This window comes from Mobula hypostoma, chromosome 3 (genome assembly GCF_963921235.1).
Source record: "Mobula hypostoma chromosome 3, sMobHyp1.1, whole genome shotgun sequence".
Taxonomy (NCBI): domain Eukaryota; kingdom Metazoa; phylum Chordata; class Chondrichthyes; order Myliobatiformes; family Myliobatidae; genus Mobula; species Mobula hypostoma.
The window spans coordinates 195,946,245-195,966,675 of record NC_086099.1 but is presented as its reverse complement, the minus strand read 5'-3'; the positions used below and the strand labels follow the sequence as shown (position 1 = coordinate 195,966,675).

Genomic DNA, 20,431 nt, shown 5'->3' with positions numbered 1-20,431 from the left:
TGCGCTATCAAACAGCCCTGTGAAAACGCTTGAGCTCCTGCTATGTGTAACTGTCCTGCTAGTACAGAGTCCACTTTCTCCAGGACCATTGTCAATGTCCTAACAATCTAAAACCTCCCTCCTACACTACCTTTTGAACCACGCACTTACCTGATCTGATTTACTGATTCTCTGCATGTTGGCTATGTGGCACAAGAGAATTCTGAGATTGCTAGCTTTTGAAATTCTGCTTTCTGATTTTGCTCCTCTTTAAACTTACTTTGATGGACTTCGTCCATTTAATTACCTTTGTCACTGGTATCAACATGTACCTCTGCCACTAGCTGAATATCTTCTAGTGACGTTGAGGTATCCTTGACTTTGGCACCTGGGAGGCCATCATTCCATCCTGGAATCTCCTTTGAATTTCTCATCATCATAGCTCTCCCAGTCTGGATGTAAAACCTTTTAATGGCATGGTGAAACTGTACCCAGTACTATATCCATTGTAGTGCAGCAATTAAATAGAAAACTATTTGCGATCTTACTTTGTGCAATTTAACACAGGAGAGATGACTGATTACCTATTACATTCTGTCTAAATTGGGAGTAGGGTTGAGGGGTTAAAATGATGATCTTTGGGGATTATTTAGATTGACTGCCTAGTAAATATAGAATGTATAATCTTTGCATATTTCTGATTGCATAGGAACCATTTTTTTCTCTTTAAAGTGTGGTGATACTGTAAATGATATAAATAATCTCACTGCTATTTCCAGGCAGTTACTTCGGGAACCATTTGGAGCCACTTATAATGAGAATCTTCTCATTCTGATTTAATACATTGCAGCTTTATCTCTGCTCAGCATCACTTTGTAACTAATGTTGAGAATGTACTAGAATGGGACTTCATCTCAAATAGTATAATTTTAATCATCAAGTTTAATGGTTACATTCAAAGACATATTTGATCTGAATATGTTAGATCATGGATTTAGAACAATTGGTAACTCCATTCTTTTGGACTGCTGTGGATAAGACCAACTGAGTGGATAGTGAATTGAACGCTAACTTGAGAATGTTTGGTTCCAAGGATCATGCTTCTGTTTTTCTCATAAGACTTGTTTAATAAGTCAATTCACTTTGGAGATTTGCTATAGATATTTCATTTTCCAACTTTAGGTAACTTTCTCACCAGTGTATTCCTTTCTCTCTCTTTTTCATCTCATCAGATTCTCCCACACACTTTTACAACTCCCCACTCCCACCAACACCTCCTCAATTCCCCCATCACCCATTTTTGTTGCTCTCCCCTACCTGGTTTCATTTCTCCCCTGTTTGGTTCCACTCGTCATATTCCAGCATCACTCTCCACCTCCAGTCTCCCCTTCCCCCACTCGATTTCATCTGCTCCCATTTTTTCTTCTCTATTTAGCTGTCTCTACCAATCAACCACCAACTGCTCCCTCCCAACTTCACCTCTTCCCCTTCACCCACCTAATTCTCTCTGCCCACCTTCTCATTCCCTCCTCATCTGGTTTCTAGCTGTTACCTATGAGCTCCTTCCTCGCTCCTCCCTCTCACCTCTTTATACAATCAATGTCCCCTCTGCGTTCCCAGTCCTGATGCAGGGTCTTGACCTGAGATGCCACCCATCCCTCTTCTTCCACAGATGCTGGCTGATCCACTGAGTTCCTCCAATAGCTTGTTTGTAGCTCTTGTCTAGAATGTGGTCTGACTCATAGCACAAATAATCACAGGTCCTTCCAAATTTAATGCTTCCCAACTTGAGTTAACCTTTTTTGGTAGTTGATGAATCAGCACCTCATCCTCTTGCTGCCAGTACCAAATACAACCGTTGGAGTGTAGACTCTTTGCTCATTGATATCCCTGCTGGTTATGATTCAATAAACCTGTGTTCCATTTCAGTGATTTCATCCAAAGCTGTACAGCACTGAAGAATTGGTACAAGCTCAAAGTTCTTAACTTTTAGATTAAGCGTTAAATTGTTCATCTGTTGAAATGGATGGGGAAAATATTTTAAAAGGAATGCACTTCAAAGAAGAAAAAGTATATTACTCTTCTAGTCAACATAAATCTCTCACCCATAGTTACTAAAACAGACCTTACTTTTTTTTTTACTCCTTTGCCTATATGTGTGCGTACTGACTCTTACCAGTCCACACACCAGTAGTGCCCATGCTTGAAAACTATTTGATTGTAAATCTCCTCAGGACATGAAAGGCACTTTACGTGATACTTCATTTGACTGTTGGTTAGTGTCCTAGCCTTTGCTCCCAAGTCAGCACATCAGTGAAGTGTAATCAGTTTTGGTGATGATGTGAGGGTGAGTTGCTGATTCAAGTGCCTCTCAGCACTGAGAAACCAGGTAAAGGAGTGCAGAAATCCAGCACAGGCCAAATCGCACAGCCACAGAACAACACAGAAGCATAAAAAGGTCACAGTGTTATTACATCGAGTGAAATTTATTTTAAGGTAACAAATGGTATCAGATGCCTCTACTTTTTCCTAACGAGTTTCACGGGGTGTCAACAAATATGATTGGTATCATGTTGAGCATTCACATATTCTATGAACCACAGGAAGATGAAAATGGATTTTAGAAATTGCCCTCCTATTGAATTATGATAGACTGCTGATGTCAGTCCCAAAACTACAGAGATCTGTGTGTGGCTAAAGCTTGAATAATGCTCTAACTCAAAGCCATGATTTTCAAATTAAGCATAAAAGTCTGCAAATAATGCATGATGATGAATAAAACTCCTGAAAAAAATGACAAATATAATCTAATTGCCTGCTTGTCAAAGGATCTGATCTGCATGTAATGTAACCTCTCAAATATCTAACTTGGAATCTGGGGATTTGGAATCAAGCACGTGGAATGGGGGAATACTAACTTTATTAATTTTTGACCTTTTACCTTTTGGCAGTAGCTGATGAGACTAATCTTGATTCCTTGGCTGAGCAGATAACCCCAGGTAAGGATTGTCAATAACAACTCAGTGCCTGTCATGTTAAAGCAGGAACATGGTTACTGTGACTACAGCAAACAGTCATTGAAATGCTTGAGTTGTGCATTGTTTGTGTTTATCACCCTTGCTGCCTGCTGTACAAGATACACTGTTTTTACACTCATTTCAAATAATGCCTTTTTAAAGGGGAAAATAGATTTCTTAAACTGGTTGTTGAGTTATTGATTGTAGAAGGTAAGATAATTTTTGTCTTTGTAGTTTTACATGTTGATCAATGCCTTCAAATGGAAATACTCTCCCAATTTGCCATTGACACCGAACTAGGTAATATAATGGACGGTGAAGTAAGTTATGCAAGGTTACAACAAAATAATAGATTAACTAGTAAAGTAGGCAAAGGAATGGCAGGCAGTGTGAAAAATGCACTTTGGGGAAGTTAAACCAGGGCAGGACATGCACAGTGAATAGCAGGGCTCTGCGGAGTGTTGTGGAACAGCAAGTCATTGGGACACAAGTACATAGTTCCCTGAAAGTGGTGGCAGAGTGGGAATGGTGAAGAAGGCGAATGACATGCATGCCATCGTCAGCTGGGCCATTGTTTTTAGGAGTTGATATGTGATGTTAGAATTGCACAAGATGTTGATGAGACCACACTTGAAGTATTATGTGCCATACAGGGAGGGTACATAAATAGATTCACACAAATGTTGCCTGGGCTGGAGTTACAAGGAGCATTTGGCTGGGCTAGGGCTATTTCCCCCGGAACATAGGAGGATTAGAAGGTGACCTTAGAAATTTATAAAATTAGGGGCATAGGAGGGATTGGTAACCACTGTAGTTCTCTCAGAGTATGGGAGTCTAAAACTAGAAGTTACATGTTCAGAATGAGAGTGGAATGATTCAAAGGGGGATCTGAAGTGCAAGTTTCTCAAATAAGATAGTGGTGTATGGAATGAGCTTCCAAAGGAAATGGTAGGGAAAGGTCCAGTTACAATGTTTAAAAGACATTTGGGCAGGTACATGAGAGGAAAGATTCAGAGGAATGTGGACCAAATGGACTAGCACAGGTGGACAGATTGGGCTTGTATCTGTGTTGTAGAGTAATGAATCAATGAATTCATAATAGCTTAAATAACGAGATAAAATATATATATAAAATCATTGGGAGCATTTTATTTATTCAGACTCTTATCAAAGCTACCAGTTTATTCATACATCCCTTGAACAAATGGGAAATCATTGAGGTGCATTTCCTCAGGCTGCAACATTGGCAGAGGTTCAGCAGAAGCTTTCTTCATGGCTGCAATGCCAGTTTCTGCCAAAACACTGCGTCAGAGCAGGAGAAGCTCCAAGCAACTCATCTCCACAAGTTAATTCAATAATTGGAAAATATTCATGAACGTCGTTGTCAATTCCAATTTGTTTTAAGTGTTGTGTTAACTCTTGATGTAATTTTATAATTTGGTTCCCTGCTGGATAAAAATGAAAAGCATTGTTTTTGAAATAGTCACACCCCGTAGGATTTAGAGGAGCAAAGTAGATGATTCAACCCACTGGGTTTGTGTTCTTTTAAATCGGTTTTCCTACAATTAGCATTTAACTTTATGGGCATGTGTTTTGCAAGGCCTGAGAAAGAACACATAGGAACAGAAGAAAATAAGAACAGGGTAGGCCACCAGGACCCTTAAGTCTGCCCTGCCTTTACAATATCACTCTGCCTGATGTACCTTAATTCCTTTTCAGTGCCAGTTCCCCATGACCCTCAATTCCCCAGTCTTTCAAATAGCTGCCTATTTCCACCATAAGTATATCTAATGATCTGACTTTTATCGCCCACAGGGGCAGAGAATTCCAGAGATTCTTTACCTTTTGAAAGAAGAAATATCTGAACATTCGCAGTTTTAAGTGATGAGACCCTCATTTCATAGCTCTGTCCTCATAATTCTTCCACTAATGAAAATAATCTCCACAGCTGTCCTTTACAGCCTCATTGGTATTCTACATAATTCCATATTCTCTTTTTTCTGTGAAGTGACTAAACTTATCCCCTGCATTCCAAATACAGCCTCAACAAACCCGCTTTAAAAATAACAAAACCTTCATATTTTTAAATCCCAGTCCCTTTATGATAAAGACCAACATAAAGTGAGCCTTATCTATTTATTTGACTGGCTTGTAATTCATGCATGAAAACACTTGAAACTCTTCTGAACTATATTTATTTATAACCTTTCTGAAATCAGATAGTAATCTACCTTTTGATTTCTCTTAACCAAAGTGCATGACCTTGCACTTCCCCATATTTAAATTCCATTGGCTAGGTTTTCGTCCAGTCACACTATCTATTTGTATCCTGTTGCAGATTCACAAAGTCCTCATCACAGTGTGCCCTCCCACCAATTTTCATATCATTAGCAAACTTGAGAACCTTCCATATTATCTTCTCGTCCTAGTCATTAATGTAAATAGCAAACTCTTGAGAATTTAGCAATGATCCTGGTAAACTCCACTAGTATATATCTTTAGTCTAAAAGGGACCTGTTTATTTGAAGTCTGTTTTTTTGTGCCAGCCGGTGTTTAAACTTTGCTAATACACTTATTCCAATACCTTGGACTCTTAAGTAGAAACCAGTCATTTACCTGACAACTTGTCAAATGTCTTTTGGAAATGTATAGGCCCCCTCATCAACTCTCCCTTTCCCATCCTCAATGAATCTGAACAAATTTGTCAGATATAATTTACCTTTCATTAAAAACAGAGTGTCCCAGCTAGACTCTTATCAATGGCAGGGGAACTATTGGAGAGGATTCTTAAGAGATAAGATTTAATCACAGTTGGACAAGGATGGGCTGGTTAAGGACAGTCAGTATGGCTTTGTGCAAGTCAGGTCATGTCTTATAAACTTAATTGCACTATTGAGATTTCCGAGGTGGTTGATGAGGGTTGGCCAGTGGATTTTGTTTACAGGGTCTTTTGACAAGGTCCTTCATGGTAAGTTGATCAGGAAGATTAAAATATATTAAGTCATGGTGAATTGGTGGTATGGGTTCAGAATTGGTCTGTGCATAGAAGACAAAGGTTAGTGGTGGGAGGGTGTTTTCCTGGCTGGAGGTCTGTGAAGAGTGGTTTATTGTTTGTGATATATGTAAATGATTTGTATGAAAATGCAGATGGGCTGGTTACTAGGTCTGCAGATGACATCAACAATTGGTGGAGCTGTGGATAGTGAAGCAGATCATCACAGGATGAAGGAGGATACACATTAGTTTTGGGCAGAGAATTGGCAAATAGAATTTAACATGGGCAAGTGTGAGGTGTTGCTCTTTGAAAGTTCAAATGTAAAGGGAATGTATACAACTAAGAAAAGGACTTTTCGCAGCAATGATGTACAAAGTAATCAGAAGGTCCAAGTGCATAACTCTGTGAAAGTGACGATACAAGTAGGTAAAATGTTAAAGAAGCCATATTGCATGCTTGACTTCAACACTAGGGGCATAAAGTACGAGAGTCAGGAAGTCATGCTGGAGTTGTATTACACTTTGGTTAGACTGCACTTGGAGTGTTGCATGCAGTTCTGATCACACCATTACCAGAAAGATTTGGAGGCTATGTAGAGGGTGTAGAAGAGGTTTACCAGGATGCTACCTAGATTAGAGGGCATTGGCTATGGGGAGAGGATGGACAAACTTAGATTGTTTTCTCTGGGTGGAGTGTCAGAGGTTGAGGGGAGACCTGAGAGAAGTTTATAAGATTACGACAAGCTGGGGTAGGGTAGACAGCTGGAATCTTTTCCCCGGAGTAGGTATGTTGAACACTAGAAGAAATAGCTTTCAGGTGAGAGGGTGAAAGATTAAAGGGGATGTTTGGGGCAAGATTTCTTATACAGATTGGTAGTGGATATTATGGAGTCTTGGCCATCATGAGGGCAGGATTGGCTGTTAGATGTTCTGGAATTTAAATGTTTCAAAAGGGACAAGGGGAGGGAGGTTAAAAAAAGATGGGGCTGTGACATTTCTAATCAGAGATAGTATCATAGCTATAGAAAGAGTGGACATTCTGGGGGGGATCATCTGCTGAGTCAGTGTGGGTGGAAATCAGAGACAGAAAGGGAGCAATCACTCTATTGGAGTATTCTAAAGACACCCTAGTAACAGCAGAGACACTGAGGAACAGCTTGGGAAACAGGTTTTGGAAGGTGCAAAAATAACGGAGTTGTGGGTAGCTTCAACTTCCCGAATATTGATTGGCACTTTTTTATTGCAAAAGGTTTAGGAGGGGCAGAATTTGTTAGGTATGTCCAGGAAGGATTCTTGACACAATATGTGGATAGGCTGATGAGGGGAGATGCCATGTTGGGTATAGTACTTTGCAATGAACCAGGTCAGTTGTCAGATCTCTCGTTAGGTAAGCATTTCGGAGACAGTGACCACAGGTTGCTGACCTTTGGACAGGGATGGGAGAAAGCAGTATTGGAAATTAATTTGGAGAGGGTGAGTTATGATGCTATTATGTCAGAACTTGGAAGCGTAAATTGGGAACAGATGTACTCAGGGAAATGCACAACAGAAATGTGAGGTTGTTTAGGGAGCACTTGGATGTGGTTATGGATAGTTCCAAGTTCAAGTTTATTGTCATCTAGCTGTGCATATACACAGACAAATTTAAAAGCATTTCTCCAGACCACAGTGTACCAACAAAATACATATCATATCACATACATAAACCAAAATATTGCCATTAATACATTAGTAAAATATAATTCAAAGCACATGTAGTGCACAGCACAGGTAAACAGAAAACAGTACTTTAAACAGCTCACTGTCTAAGTGACAAGACCTCAGTGGTGGCAGGCTATTCATTAGTCTCACATGCTGAGGGAAGAAGCTGTTACCCAGTCCGGCATTCATAGTCCCGATGTGCCTGTACCTCCTCCTAGATGGTAGTCAGTCGAAGAGATTGTGGTAGGAATCCTGAACAATATTTCAGGTCCTTCACCTGCAATGCTCCCAGTAAATGTCACAAATAGAGGGGAGGGAATCTCCGGTGATCCTCTCAACAGTTTTCACTATCCTTAGTAGGGTCTTGTGATCCGACGCCTTGCAGCTTCTGTAACACATAACGGTGCAGCCAGACAGGACACTCAATGGTGCTCCTGCGTACAGTTATCAGAATGAAGGCGGGGAGCCTTGCACACCTCAATCACCCCAAAGTAAGACACTGCTGTGCCTTCTTGACTAGTGAGGAGATGTTGTGGGTCCAGTTTAGATCATCTGTTATGTGCACACTAAGAAACATTGTGCTCTTCACTGTCCCCATGGCAGAGCCACTGATGTGCAATGGAGAGTGGTTAACCCGTGCCTTCCTGAAGTACACAAGCGTTCCTTTTGTCATGTCCCTATTGAGACTCATTGTTGTTCTCACACCATTTGACAAGCCTCTCTACCTCCGTTCTGTGTAACAGACCCATTGTTGCAGATGAGGCCAGCCACTGTATCATCAGTGAACTTGATGGTGCAGTTTGAGCTGGAATTGGCAGTGCAGTTGTGAGTCAGCAGTGTGACCAGCAGCAGGGTGAGTACACAGCCCTGGGGGACATCAGTGCTCAGCATGATGGAGCTTGAGTTCTTACTGCCAACTTGAACTGACTGGGGTTTATCCACCAGGAAGTCCAAGATCCAATTACAGAGAGAGCTCTTGAGCCCCAGTGAGGACAGTTTACCCACCAGCCTCTGAGGGATGATTGTGTTAAATGCCGGGTTGAAGTGAGTGAGCATCATCCTGGCAATATGAGGCATTGTTTTCCTGATAGGACAGAACGGGTTGGAGCACTGAGGCTTCAGCGAGTCCCCACTGAGGCATAAGCAGATCAGTTTGAGTGAGAGGTGAGCTGGAGGGAATCCAGTGTAGCTGGAAAGTTTGATTTTATGCAATCTGTTACCGGTTCCTCAAAGCACTTCAGGATTGTTGAAGTCAGTGCCACTCGGCTGTTATTGCTTAGGTAAGTTACTGTTGCTGCCTTGGGCATCAGAATGATGGTAGCTGCCTTGAAGCCTGCAGGGACAGTGACTGTTTCGAAGAGATATTAAAGTTGTCCATTCAGACCTCAGCTAGGTGGCACAGTCCATCAGCCCCTGACCAGATATGTTGTCTGGCCCCACAGTTTACCCTGGCTGGGATCGTGCTTACCTTAGCTGTGGCTGGACAAGGTGCCTGTTCCTCAGGGAGAGGGGTCTTTCCTCAAGATCACATCATTCAATAACTCCACCATGGAAGGTCACAAATTTGGCTGTGAAAAGAGGAGGGTTGGGCATGGGGCTAGCAGCGCAATCCCTTAAAAATCTAGTGCCACAGAAATGCCAACAGTTGCTCTAAAGACCTTATTCCTGGGAGAGAAAGGTACACCAAGAAGATGTGCTTCCCCCAGGACTCTGCCCACCTACTATCTGCAGCCTTTGCCCCAGTAGGGGTGATGAGGCAAACTACCACACCAACATCATTCCTTGCATCAAATCATTCATAGAAGGCATTCAGCCTATCAGGAAGGGAGTTGTTGCTGTTGCTGACCCTCAGAGTGGACTTGTATATCTTGCTGGGTTTGTATACCTTGCTACATTCGCTGCGTGGCCCTGGTGTCACAGAGGTGTCTGCGAATTTTCTGTGCATTCTCGTGTATTGCCTTCCTAATGGCACGGGAAAGCGTGGCTCCAGCTGACTTTAGAGTGGTTCTGTCCCCCAATCTGAAGGTGGCGTCCTGATCCCTAAGCAGTGTCTGAACCTCTGCAGTCAGCCGTGGTTTCTGGTTTGCCTTGGCAGTGTGTTGTTTTATCACGATAATGTACTCACTGCTTGACCAATATTCCTTTGTTCAAGAAAGATAGAGTCATAGAATAGAAATAGGTTATCTGGGCCATGCCAAACCACTGATCTGCCTAGTCCCATCGACCTGAACCCAGACCATAGCCTTCCATGCTCTGCCCATCCGTGTACCTATAGAAATTTCTCTTGAAATCAAACTGGCATCATCCTCTTGTGCTGGCAGCTTGTTCTACACTCTCACCACCCTCTGAGTGAAGAAGTTCTCCCTCTAGTTCCTCTTCAATATTTTACCTTTCAACCTTAACCCGTGATCTCAAGTTTAGTCTCACCCAACATCAGTGGAAAAAGCCTGCTTTTCATTTACCCCATCTGTACCCCTTATAATTTTGTAGACCTTTATCAAATCTCCCCTCAATTTTCTATGTTCTAGGGAATAAAGTCGTGATCTATTCAATCCTTCCCTGTAACTCAGATGCTCAAGTCCCAAAAACATCCTTGTCAATTTACTCTGCATGCTTTCAACCTTATTTTGATCCACATCTTTCTTGTAAGTAGGTGACCAAAACTGCATAGAATAAGTGAAATTAAGGCTCACCAATAATTATACAACTTCAATATAACATCCCAACTCCTGTACCCAGTTCACAATACTCAGTACCACAAACTATATGGATCAGAAACAACAATTCCACCTCTCTGACGATCAACACTAATGCACCTTGGGGATATGTACTTAGCCCGCTGCTTAACTCTCTCTACATCCATGACTGTGTGACTAGGCCCAGCTCAAATACCATCTAGAAAATTGCTGATGATACAACCATTGTTGGCAGAATTTTGAGAGAGATGAGAGAGCATGCACGAGTGAGTTACTGTAGATCAGCTAGTTGAGTGGTGTTGCACCAACAATTTTGTACTCAACATCAGTAAGACCGAAGAACTAATTGTGGGCTCCAGAAAGGGTAAGATAATGGAATACGCACCAATCCCTCATAGAGGTATCAGAAGTGAGCAATTTTAAATTCCTGGATGTCAATATCTTTGAGGATCTAACCCGGACCCAGCATATCGATGTAGCTACAAAGAAGACACAACCGCGCTATATTTCATAAGCAGTTTGAGAAGATTCGGTATATCTCCAAAAACACTTAATTTCCTACAGGTACACTGTGGAGAGCATTCTAACCAGCTGCATCACTGTCTAGTATAGGGAGGGGGTGGTACTGCACAGGATCAAAGTAAACTGAAGAGAGCTGTAAACTTAGCTCCATCACAAGCACCAGCCTCCATAGTATCCAGGACATCTTCAAGGAGCGATACCTCAAAGAGGCGGCATCCATCCTTAAGGACCCCCATCACTCAGGTCATGCCTTGTTCTCATTGCTGCCAACAGGAAGGAGGTGTAGAAGCTTGAAAGCACACTCAATAACTCATGAACAACTTTTTCTGCTCTGCTATCCGATTTCTGAACGGACATTGAGCCCATAAACACCAGCTCACTGCTTTTTTTACTTCTATTTTCACACTGCTTACTTAATTTAACTATTTAATAGATATATACTTACTGAAATTCACATTTTTTTCTCTTATTATATATTGCATTATACTGCTGCTTGCAAAATCAACAAATTTCAGGATATATGCCAGTGATATTAAACCTGATTTTGATTCTGGCTCATGAGGGCCATTGTGCCAAAATCTTTCTTTACAACCTTATCTATTGATGTCACCACTTTCTAGGAATTGTGGGTCTGTATATCCAGAACCCTCGGTTCTACAGCACTCCTCAGTACCCTACTGCACACCATATAAGATCTACCCTGGTTGGTATTCCTACAGTGCAATATTTCACACTTGTTTGCTTTAAATTCCATCTGCCATTTCAGCCCATTTTTCCCACTGGTCCAGATCCCACTGCAAGCTTTGATAGTTTTCCTTACTCTCCACCACACCCCAATCCTTGTGTCATCTGCAAATTTACTGATCCTATTTACCACATTACCACATTATCGTCCATATAATTATCCAAAGATAATCAGGATAATCCTGGGAATTATAGACCTGTGACTCTTAAATTAGTGGTGGGCAAACTATTAGAGTGGGTTCTTAGAGACAGGATTTATGAGCATTTGGAGAAGCATAGTCTGATTAGGGATGGGGCTTTGTGAGGGGCAAGTCATGCCTCATCAGACTGATTGAGTTCTTTGAGGTAGTGACTAAACAAATTGGAGAAGGTAGAGCAGTGGATGTGGTATATATGGATTTTAAGAAGACATTTGGCAAGTTTCCTCATGGTAGGCTCATTCAGAGTCAGGAGGCATGTGATCCAGGGAAACTTGGCTGCCAAGTGCAGGTGAATGGGACTAGCTTAGATGGGAGTTTTGGTTGGCATGGATCACATGGGCTGAAGAGCTTGTTTCTATGTTTTATGATTCTAAGTCCCCTCGCCAGACCATCTACTGAGAGCAATAGAGTCCAGCTATATCAAAACCATGGCGAAAGTTGTATCACCAGACAGAGAAACAGCAGTGATCGAGCTCCTAGCTGGTGTGCTGCAAGGAGACATTCTGGCACCCTACATCTTTATAATCGTCCTTGATAACGCTCTGCGTCAATCTACCAAAGATCATGACAAGCTTGATTTTACCATAAAACCAGGGCGAACCAAAAGGGTCAGACCAGTTACACTCACAGATCTCGATTTTGCAGATGACATAGTCCTGCTCTCTGACCAGATGGAAGAAGCACAGCAGCTACTGACAAGAGTGGAAATAGAATGCAGTAAAGTTGGACTTCACCTAAACGCTAAAAAGACAGAGTACATGGTGTTTAACTGTGCCGAAGGTACTCTCAAGACCGTAGAGAATGATACCATTAAGAAAGTTTTTGACTACAAGTACCTCGGGTCAAGAATACTGAGTTCGGAGAAGGACATAAAGATACGGAAGGCGCTGGTGTGGAGGGCTATGAACGACATGAAGGAAATCTGGAAGTCAAACCTGACCAGAGGGCTTAAAAAGAGGATTTTCATAGCAGTCATAGAGTCCATTCTCACGTACGGATGCGAGACGTGGACATTCACCAAGACGATGCGAAAGTCTGCAGATGTTTGCTATACACCAATGCTCCGGCTGGCTCTTGATGTGAGTTGGCAACAGCACATGATGAACATTGAGCTCTATAACAACCTACTGATGGTCACCACTAAAATCGAGGCGAGAAGACTGCAACTAGCGGGGCACTATCTACGCCACCCCGAGCTACCTGCCAGCCTAGTCAGCATATGGGAGCCCAAGCACGGGAGGATGAACCCTGGGTGCCTTCCCAACACGCTCCTAGAAGACAGCAGCGCGGCTAATGTAGATGAACTGAACACACTGATGAGGGAGAGGGAGAAGTGGAGAGTCCGTCATCGTGCCCGACGCCAGCCCCCTAGGCCTGAGTCGACGTAGTAGTAGTCCCCTTGCACCACTTATTTCCAAACTCTCTCCCTATTTAGAAAACAGTCCACACCTTTATTTTTCAAAGTGCACAAACCCACAGTTCTCAACACACTATTTTTATCTGGATAGAATAGCTGGCCAACAGGAAATGCAGAGTCAGCACAAATGGACCTTCTCCTGGTTGGGAATATGTCATTTGTGATGTGCGACAATGGTTGAAGGCGCCAGACATACTATTGCTAAGTTTGCTATTAACACAAAAAATAAGATGGGAAATTAAGTTGTGCAGAGGGCAGTGACAAATGAGTATATGTGGGTTCATTGTGTAAGCAAAGATATGGAAAATGGCATGAAATTGTAACTATGGTTTGTTGAGAGTTGAATTACTTGACTTGGTCATCATACTATAGCACAGGAGATAATGCCAGAGTGTCAGAATTATAGTTAAAAAGGGAGATGATTTGTCATGGGTTTTATTTTTGGAATATTGTACCCCGAGGAGAATTTTAATTGAGATATGCAAAACAATTAGAAATATTGGCAGGGTGAACATGAAGGAGCCAATTTTCTGGACACAGCGGTTACTAACAAGGAAACCATGTCGTTGGTTAATTGATGGAAAATTGAACAGAGTTGTAGAAAATGTTTTTCACAAAAAGCAATGGAGCACTTGAACTCTCTTCCCAGAGAGGTGATAGAGGTAGAAATCCTCCATACATTTAGAGGACTAGCAGTGGAATTTTTTTGAGAAGGTTGGTGAGTGCTTGAGGAGTCATACCCAACCAAGCTAGATACTGAGAAAGATGGAAAAGGGCCAGTTGGTCTCTGTGTCAGAAATATCAATTCTTTTTGTATCATAGAACACAGTTGTATTTAGAAAATCTTGCCTGCTGGGAAGATTTATCCAAGGCATAATTGCTTTCTCTCATTAAAAAAGTACTTAACTGATAGCTGATTCTAATTTACTTTTCACTAATATTTATTTCCTGTGCTTATTCTTTTGCTTTGAAGTAATAATCTTGTTTTATGCTAAATCTCCAACCTTGGTATTTTATAGGCGATGAGGTTCTTGCATTAATTGTTTTCTTTCTTGTCTGTAATGCTTGTGATTTTCTAATGTATCCTCTTACGTTAACCTCTTGAGAACAGCATTGCTCTTCTCTGCTACCTCTAATTCAGGTATCCATTTGTGTGAAGATAATTCAGACTTAAGCTCGAAGTATGGTTAAAAATGAAGGCTGTTAAAGAGATATTGAACTATATAAAATATTGAAGTGGCATAAGATAAAACCGAGAATGATGTTTCAAAGCAAGACTGAAAAGTAGGACAATATGATTTGAATATAAATGAGAGAGAAGTGAATTTAATACAGATACTTGGAAGATATTTTTCAAAGAATGATTCATATTTGGTTTAATCTTTTAGGGATGTTAACAAATTGTCAAGGCAGCATAAAGGAATGTTATTCTCGTTATAAACTACATTCTATTGAACTTTTTAGGTTTCTAAACTAGGTTATGTGCATTCATTATGCTATGTGTGCCACCACTTGTTAAGCCTCTTTCTAAGTCTGCCTTTCCAGCTCCGTCTGCCTGCTTACAGCAGATTTTTTTTATCTCGTATGCAATATTTAAAATTTAAATTCAGAGTTGATATTTGTCTCAATTAAATCCTTCCCCAAATCTTTTAAGTCATATCTTCCTGCTGCTGCCTTTATTGTTGTGTCTTTAGCAAAATTTACTTATTTGTGCTCCTTTTTGATTTCCTGGTCATGAATGTACATTAAAAAAATCAAAGATCCAACCACTCTCTTGGGGCCCTACTTAATAATGCCTTCTCTCACCAGTCCTTCCACATGCAGTTGTTTTAGTCTTGGTATGTAAGGTTGCTGGTCACACCTTTTCACTATAAAGGACTGTTCTGTTTTGAAAATGAATCATGGTTGAAAGAAAAGCCACTCAGAATATGAAATTAATAATGTTTTTTGTTTACTTATTATTAGCATTAACTTGATTGAAGAACTGAAAAACTGTTGAAAGCAATTTCTGAAAGCCTGACTGAAACCAGCTTTGAAGTTCTATGGGCTTCAGTGTTAGTAGATTCAAGCTAGATAGTCTGTCATACTTCTTTCTTTATTATTTGTTTTAAATTTAATTGTAGGAGTTTACAGCTCTGTGTACACCTTCACTAGGTGATGATCTTGATGAAGCTAGCTTCATGTTCAGAGTAAACCAATCAGTGAGCTTTGTGTACTGGGGCTGAGATGAAAAGCAGTACAGATGGAGAAGTGATTACTGTAGAGAGCATGAAATAATGGGGGAAGAGAAATGATTCAAGTGAAATTCGCTAAATATTTTAAAATCTGCAGGCTGACAGAGTTTTTTGATAGAAGACACTCATTTACTTATTCCGTTACTTGAAAACTATTTTGTGGTCACTTAATTTCAGTGACGCATTGGTTTCAAAGGTGGATTTGATTTGATTTCACACGATGAATTTGAATAAAAAATATTTAGTTATGTAAATGACTAAAAATTAGACATGCATGAAAATTTGTTCAGCTCCTACTAAAGTTTTAGAGATGCAGTATACAGCATGGTAATAGGTCCTTTGACACTCTGAGTCTGTGCAAAACACTAACCACCCATTTACCGTAACTCTACCTTAATCTCATTCTCTCTACATTTTATTAACTACCCTCAGATTACCCTATTAGCCTTCACAGTTGGGGTAATTTACAAGTGGTTAATTAACCTACCAACCCACACATATTTGGGATGCGGGAGGAAGCCATTGCGGTCACGTGGAGAATGTGCAAACTCCACACAGACAATGCCCAAGGTCAGGTCTCTCGTGCTCTGAGACATCAGCTCAATTAGCTGCACTATTCTGCCATGACTGTGTTGCAGCTGAAGCAAAAGTAGGACTGCAGCAGTTCATTTGTTAATAAGGAAGCTTTTGCTGAGCCGTGCAGGAGCTTAAGTTCTGAGTTCAAGGAATTATCTGTTACTAAGAGATTCACACAACCCTAAAACACCAAGAAAAAAAGATTATTTCCTCAAAGCTAGGTGTGCAGATTCCGAACTGGTCTATTGAAAATTCTTGCTTCATTCCTTCAGAGATTTGAACTTAAATGGCCAGGGGTTAAAAGCCATGCCCTTAACCACTAAGCCACCTGCGACTTGCAAGATAAATATTTAATTTCAGGCTTAGTTACAGAAAAATGGTGAAACAGATGTATGCTAATTTGAACAGTGTTTCTTGCAACAGTATTGCATCCACTGTGAAAATTATAAGATATTTTTATTTGGTCCTTGGTTAATAAGTGCATGAATTTTTAATACCTTGAATAAAACACAGGTATGTCAACTGAAATATTTTTGTAAAATTATTGACAAAAATACTCTGACTTAAATATTTTTTCAGCGATATATTTCCTTAATCCCTTAAACTTTGAGGTGTTTTGGAAATAACTACAAACTGGTTTATTTATTATCTTGGTGATTGAATTTTGTTTTACTAACATTCTGACAAAATGCTAAGAAGCAAACTTACTGCCACTTGAACAGGCTTCATTTAACGCTTCACGAAACACATCCAGGTGTCATGGCCACATTAAGCTGGCTCTTAGATTGTTGCTTGTTTTTTTTTTCTGTGGCAAGTTTCTTTTGTGGAAGAAAAGTGAGGATAAATGGGCCATAAGTGGGATCCACTGTCTTCAGATCCATTGATTGGCACTTGTTACGGTTGAGACCGAGTGAAATTTAAGTAAATACGTGTGTATAAATATTGTTTTTTAAGCTGCTGTGTTAAATCTAGCCAAAAACATAGAAGGAATTGTTTTCCTAGATGTTGTTTCGCCATAAGTTACCCACTATCAACCAGTTGTGGAATTTCCTGACATCTGCTGTGCACCTGAATATAGACACACAAATGCTGGTGTCAGTCGCAAGCAACTTCTGTATATTAGTTTGGCAACTAGTTGCTATGATTTTTTGACAACATGCAGAATGAAGCAGCATTTATTTCTATGTAGTAAGTGGGCATACTAAAATAAGTAAGCATATTGAACAGCACTTTTTTACTGCTGCCCCCTGGCTCCCTGTAAATACAGGTGAGGGACTTCGTAACATATTTGTTGAAACCTGATATATGGGTTTAACTTTTAAGATTTGTGCATGACATGGGAATGAAGAAGCAAGGCAAAGTTAAGATTTTTTTAGTAGTTCGTCCTTTCTATGATAAAATATCTATGTAACAACAAAAAGCAAAAAGAACTTGATGTGTCACTTTGGTCTCACTGATACCGCTCAGAGTTCATCATGCTCATTTTTTTTTAAAAATTCCCTTCTATCCTTAGCCAGTTTCCTGGATTAAAGTATTTTTCTTTACTTGATGGGAATAAGTTTATTAAAGATAATGAGGCAGGTATGTGTTTTGTGAACCTAGCCACAGGGAGGTAAATTGACATACAGCTAAAATTTCATCCTCATTGATGCTGAGTTATCTGGCTTCTTAGCATAATCTTGTTCATGTTGGAGGGGATGGTAATAACTAACCTAATAAGTTAAAATGACTTGATTGATGATGTTGCTGCAGCAGCATCGTAACAGAGATTAATTAACTTCCCTAATGCAGTTTAATTTGGTACTTCTAATTACTGTTTATACTGTAAATATTTATTAAAAAGATTACCTTTACCAGTCACCAGACATAAGGGAACATTTTACCCCTTGTTTAGATTGGACTGAAATTCAGATTGCTTTGGTCCATTTAAAAATGAGCACTTGTTCTTATCTTTTAACTGCTCTGCACACCCAATTAAAAATGGCACTTTGCTGAAGTTGGGGAAAATGGCTGAAAAGATGTTTTAGAGATTGCAAAATACTAAATGAACTTTCTTCTGGAAGCACCCCGTCTCTGATGTGGCAGTTACCTGCAGAAGACACATGTGCCTCTCTACTTGTAAATGCCCATTGGGAGGTGAGGATGACATGATGATAATTTAAGCAACTGTTGGACTTGGTTAGAGGCAAGAACAGTCATGGTGGAATTGAGCAGTTTTTAAAATAAGAATTGTACAATCAGAAGACTGACAAAATATAGCCCAGGATCAAAGACAATCTGGTAAATTATGCCTGCGCCAGCTCTGTGGAACTGTTAGATGGCTCTGTTACACACCTTTTCTTTCCTTGTGGTCCTGAAAACCTTTTTTTCATAATATGAAGCAAAAAAATAGATTAATAAAATGCATAGTTCTGAAGGTCCTCCCCCCACCACCTGGCCCTTCACGCTCGCATGCATGTATGTGTACAGACACACAGACATACACACACACACAACATCCCCACAGCAAGGACGAGTTTCTGTGCGTTCCTTTTGCACCCTGTGGAAATCATCAAGTTGACATTTTAGCTCCTCTGAATGGCTGTGTTATTGAAACATTGTGTGGGAGCTGAAAACATTAAACTGAATGTTGTATTGCCTAGAGACAAAAGCAAAAAATATTATCCTATGTTGTAAATCTCTTCTATAATCATGAAGCCACAAAAAACAGCCTTTTGTTTTTATTCAAAGTAACAATCATCCTTCTCCTGTTGGGTTACCTCAGATTTCAAGTTCCCTTTCCCTCCCATTTGACGAGGTTCCACACGGTAGGCTTATTCAGAAAGTCAGAAGTCATGGGATCCAGGGAAGTTTGACCGGGTGGATTCAGAATTGGCTTGCGTGCAGAAAGCAGAGGGTGGTGGTGGAGGGAGTACATTCGGAAGAGGGTTGTGACTAGTGGTGTCCCACAAGGATCAGTTCTGGGACCTCTACTTTTCGTGATTTTTATTAACGGCCTGGATGTGGGGGTAGAAGGGTAGGTTGGCAAGTTTGCAGATGACACAAAGGTTGGTGGCGTTGTAGATAGTGTAGAGGATTGTCGAAGATTGCAGAGAGACATTGATAGGTTGCAGAAGTGGGCTGGGTAGTGGCAGATGGAGTTCAACCCAGAGAAGTGTGAGGTGGTACACTTTGGAAGGACAAACTCCAAGGTAGAGTACAAAGTAAATGGCAGGATACTTGGTAGTGTGGAGGAGCAGAGGGATCTGGGGGTACATGTCCACAAATCCCTGAAAGTTGCCTCAAAGGTGGATAGGGTAGTTAAGAAAGCTTATGGGGTGTTAGCTGTCATAAGTCAAGGGATAGGGTTTAAGAGTCGCGAGGCAATGATGCAGCTCTATAACGCTCTGGTTAGGCCACACTTGGAGTACTGTGTCTAGTTCTGGTCGCCTCTCTATAGGAAGGATGTGGAAACATTGGAAAGGGTACAGAGGAGCTTTACCAGAATGCTGCCTGGTTTAGAGAGTATGCATTATGATCAGAGATTAAGGGAGCTAGGGTTTTACTCTTTGGAGAAAAGGAGGATGAGAGGAGATATGATAGAGGTAGACAAGGTATTAAGAGGAATAGATAGAGTGGATAGCCAGCGCCTCTTCCCCAGGGCACCACTGCTCAATACAAGGGGACATAACTTTAAGCTAAGGGGTGGGAAGTTCAAGGGGAATATTAGAGGAAGGTTATTTACTCAGAGAGTGGTTGGTGCGTGGAATACACTGCTTGAGTCAATGGTGGAGGCAGATACACTAGTGAAATTTAAGAGACTACTAGACAGGTATGTGGAGGAATTGAAGGTGGGGGGTTATATGGGAGGCAGGGTTTGAGGGTCGGCACAACAATGTGGGCTGAAGGGCCTGTACTGTGCTGTACTATTCTATGTTCTATGTTCCCCTCCACCCACCACACAGAGAAGTTAATGGAATGGCTCCTTTTAAGCAATAGGTGATGATGTTGGAAGTTTCTTTTAGTTGTACATGACATCAATCAAAAGTAGCACAGGGAAAAAGTAATTCTAACAGGTTTCAATGTCACTTACCAACAAGTTTTTGAGTGAAGGTGATGGTACTTACAACCTTTGCTTGCTATCCAGAGTTTTGTGAAGTCACTGGCCTAAAACTAGAGAGAGTTGTAATGTTATACCCTGTTAATCTTTCTTTCCAGCAAGATGATTTCAGTTACTCTGGCATTCATCTTATGCTACAGAAATAGTATAGATGTATTTTAAGTCTAAAACTTTGTTGAACCATTTCCTCTGGGGATTCTGAAGGCAGGTTTCTATGATACCACGGAGATGGCTTTGCCTACGACCACCCAG

At 40.8% G+C, this 20,431-nt stretch overlaps 1 protein-coding gene across 5 annotated transcripts in view; it reads left to right on the top strand.

The window, feature by feature from the left end:
• pard3aa (par-3 family cell polarity regulator alpha, a) overlaps positions 1 to 20,431 on the top strand; it is an 883,471-nt gene that overhangs the window by 645,450 nt on the left and 217,590 nt on the right. For 2 of the 5 annotated variants that reach the window (XM_063044362.1, XM_063044360.1), the window contains one exon: positions 2,931 to 2,978. The exons of 2 other annotated variants lie outside the window; for them this stretch is intronic. In XM_063044362.1, coding sequence (XP_062900432.1) covers positions 2,931 to 2,978 — 48 coding nt within the window. The remainder of the gene's footprint in view (positions 1 to 2,930; positions 2,979 to 20,431) is intronic. One more of the 5 variants, XM_063044361.1, reaches the window with a different exon arrangement.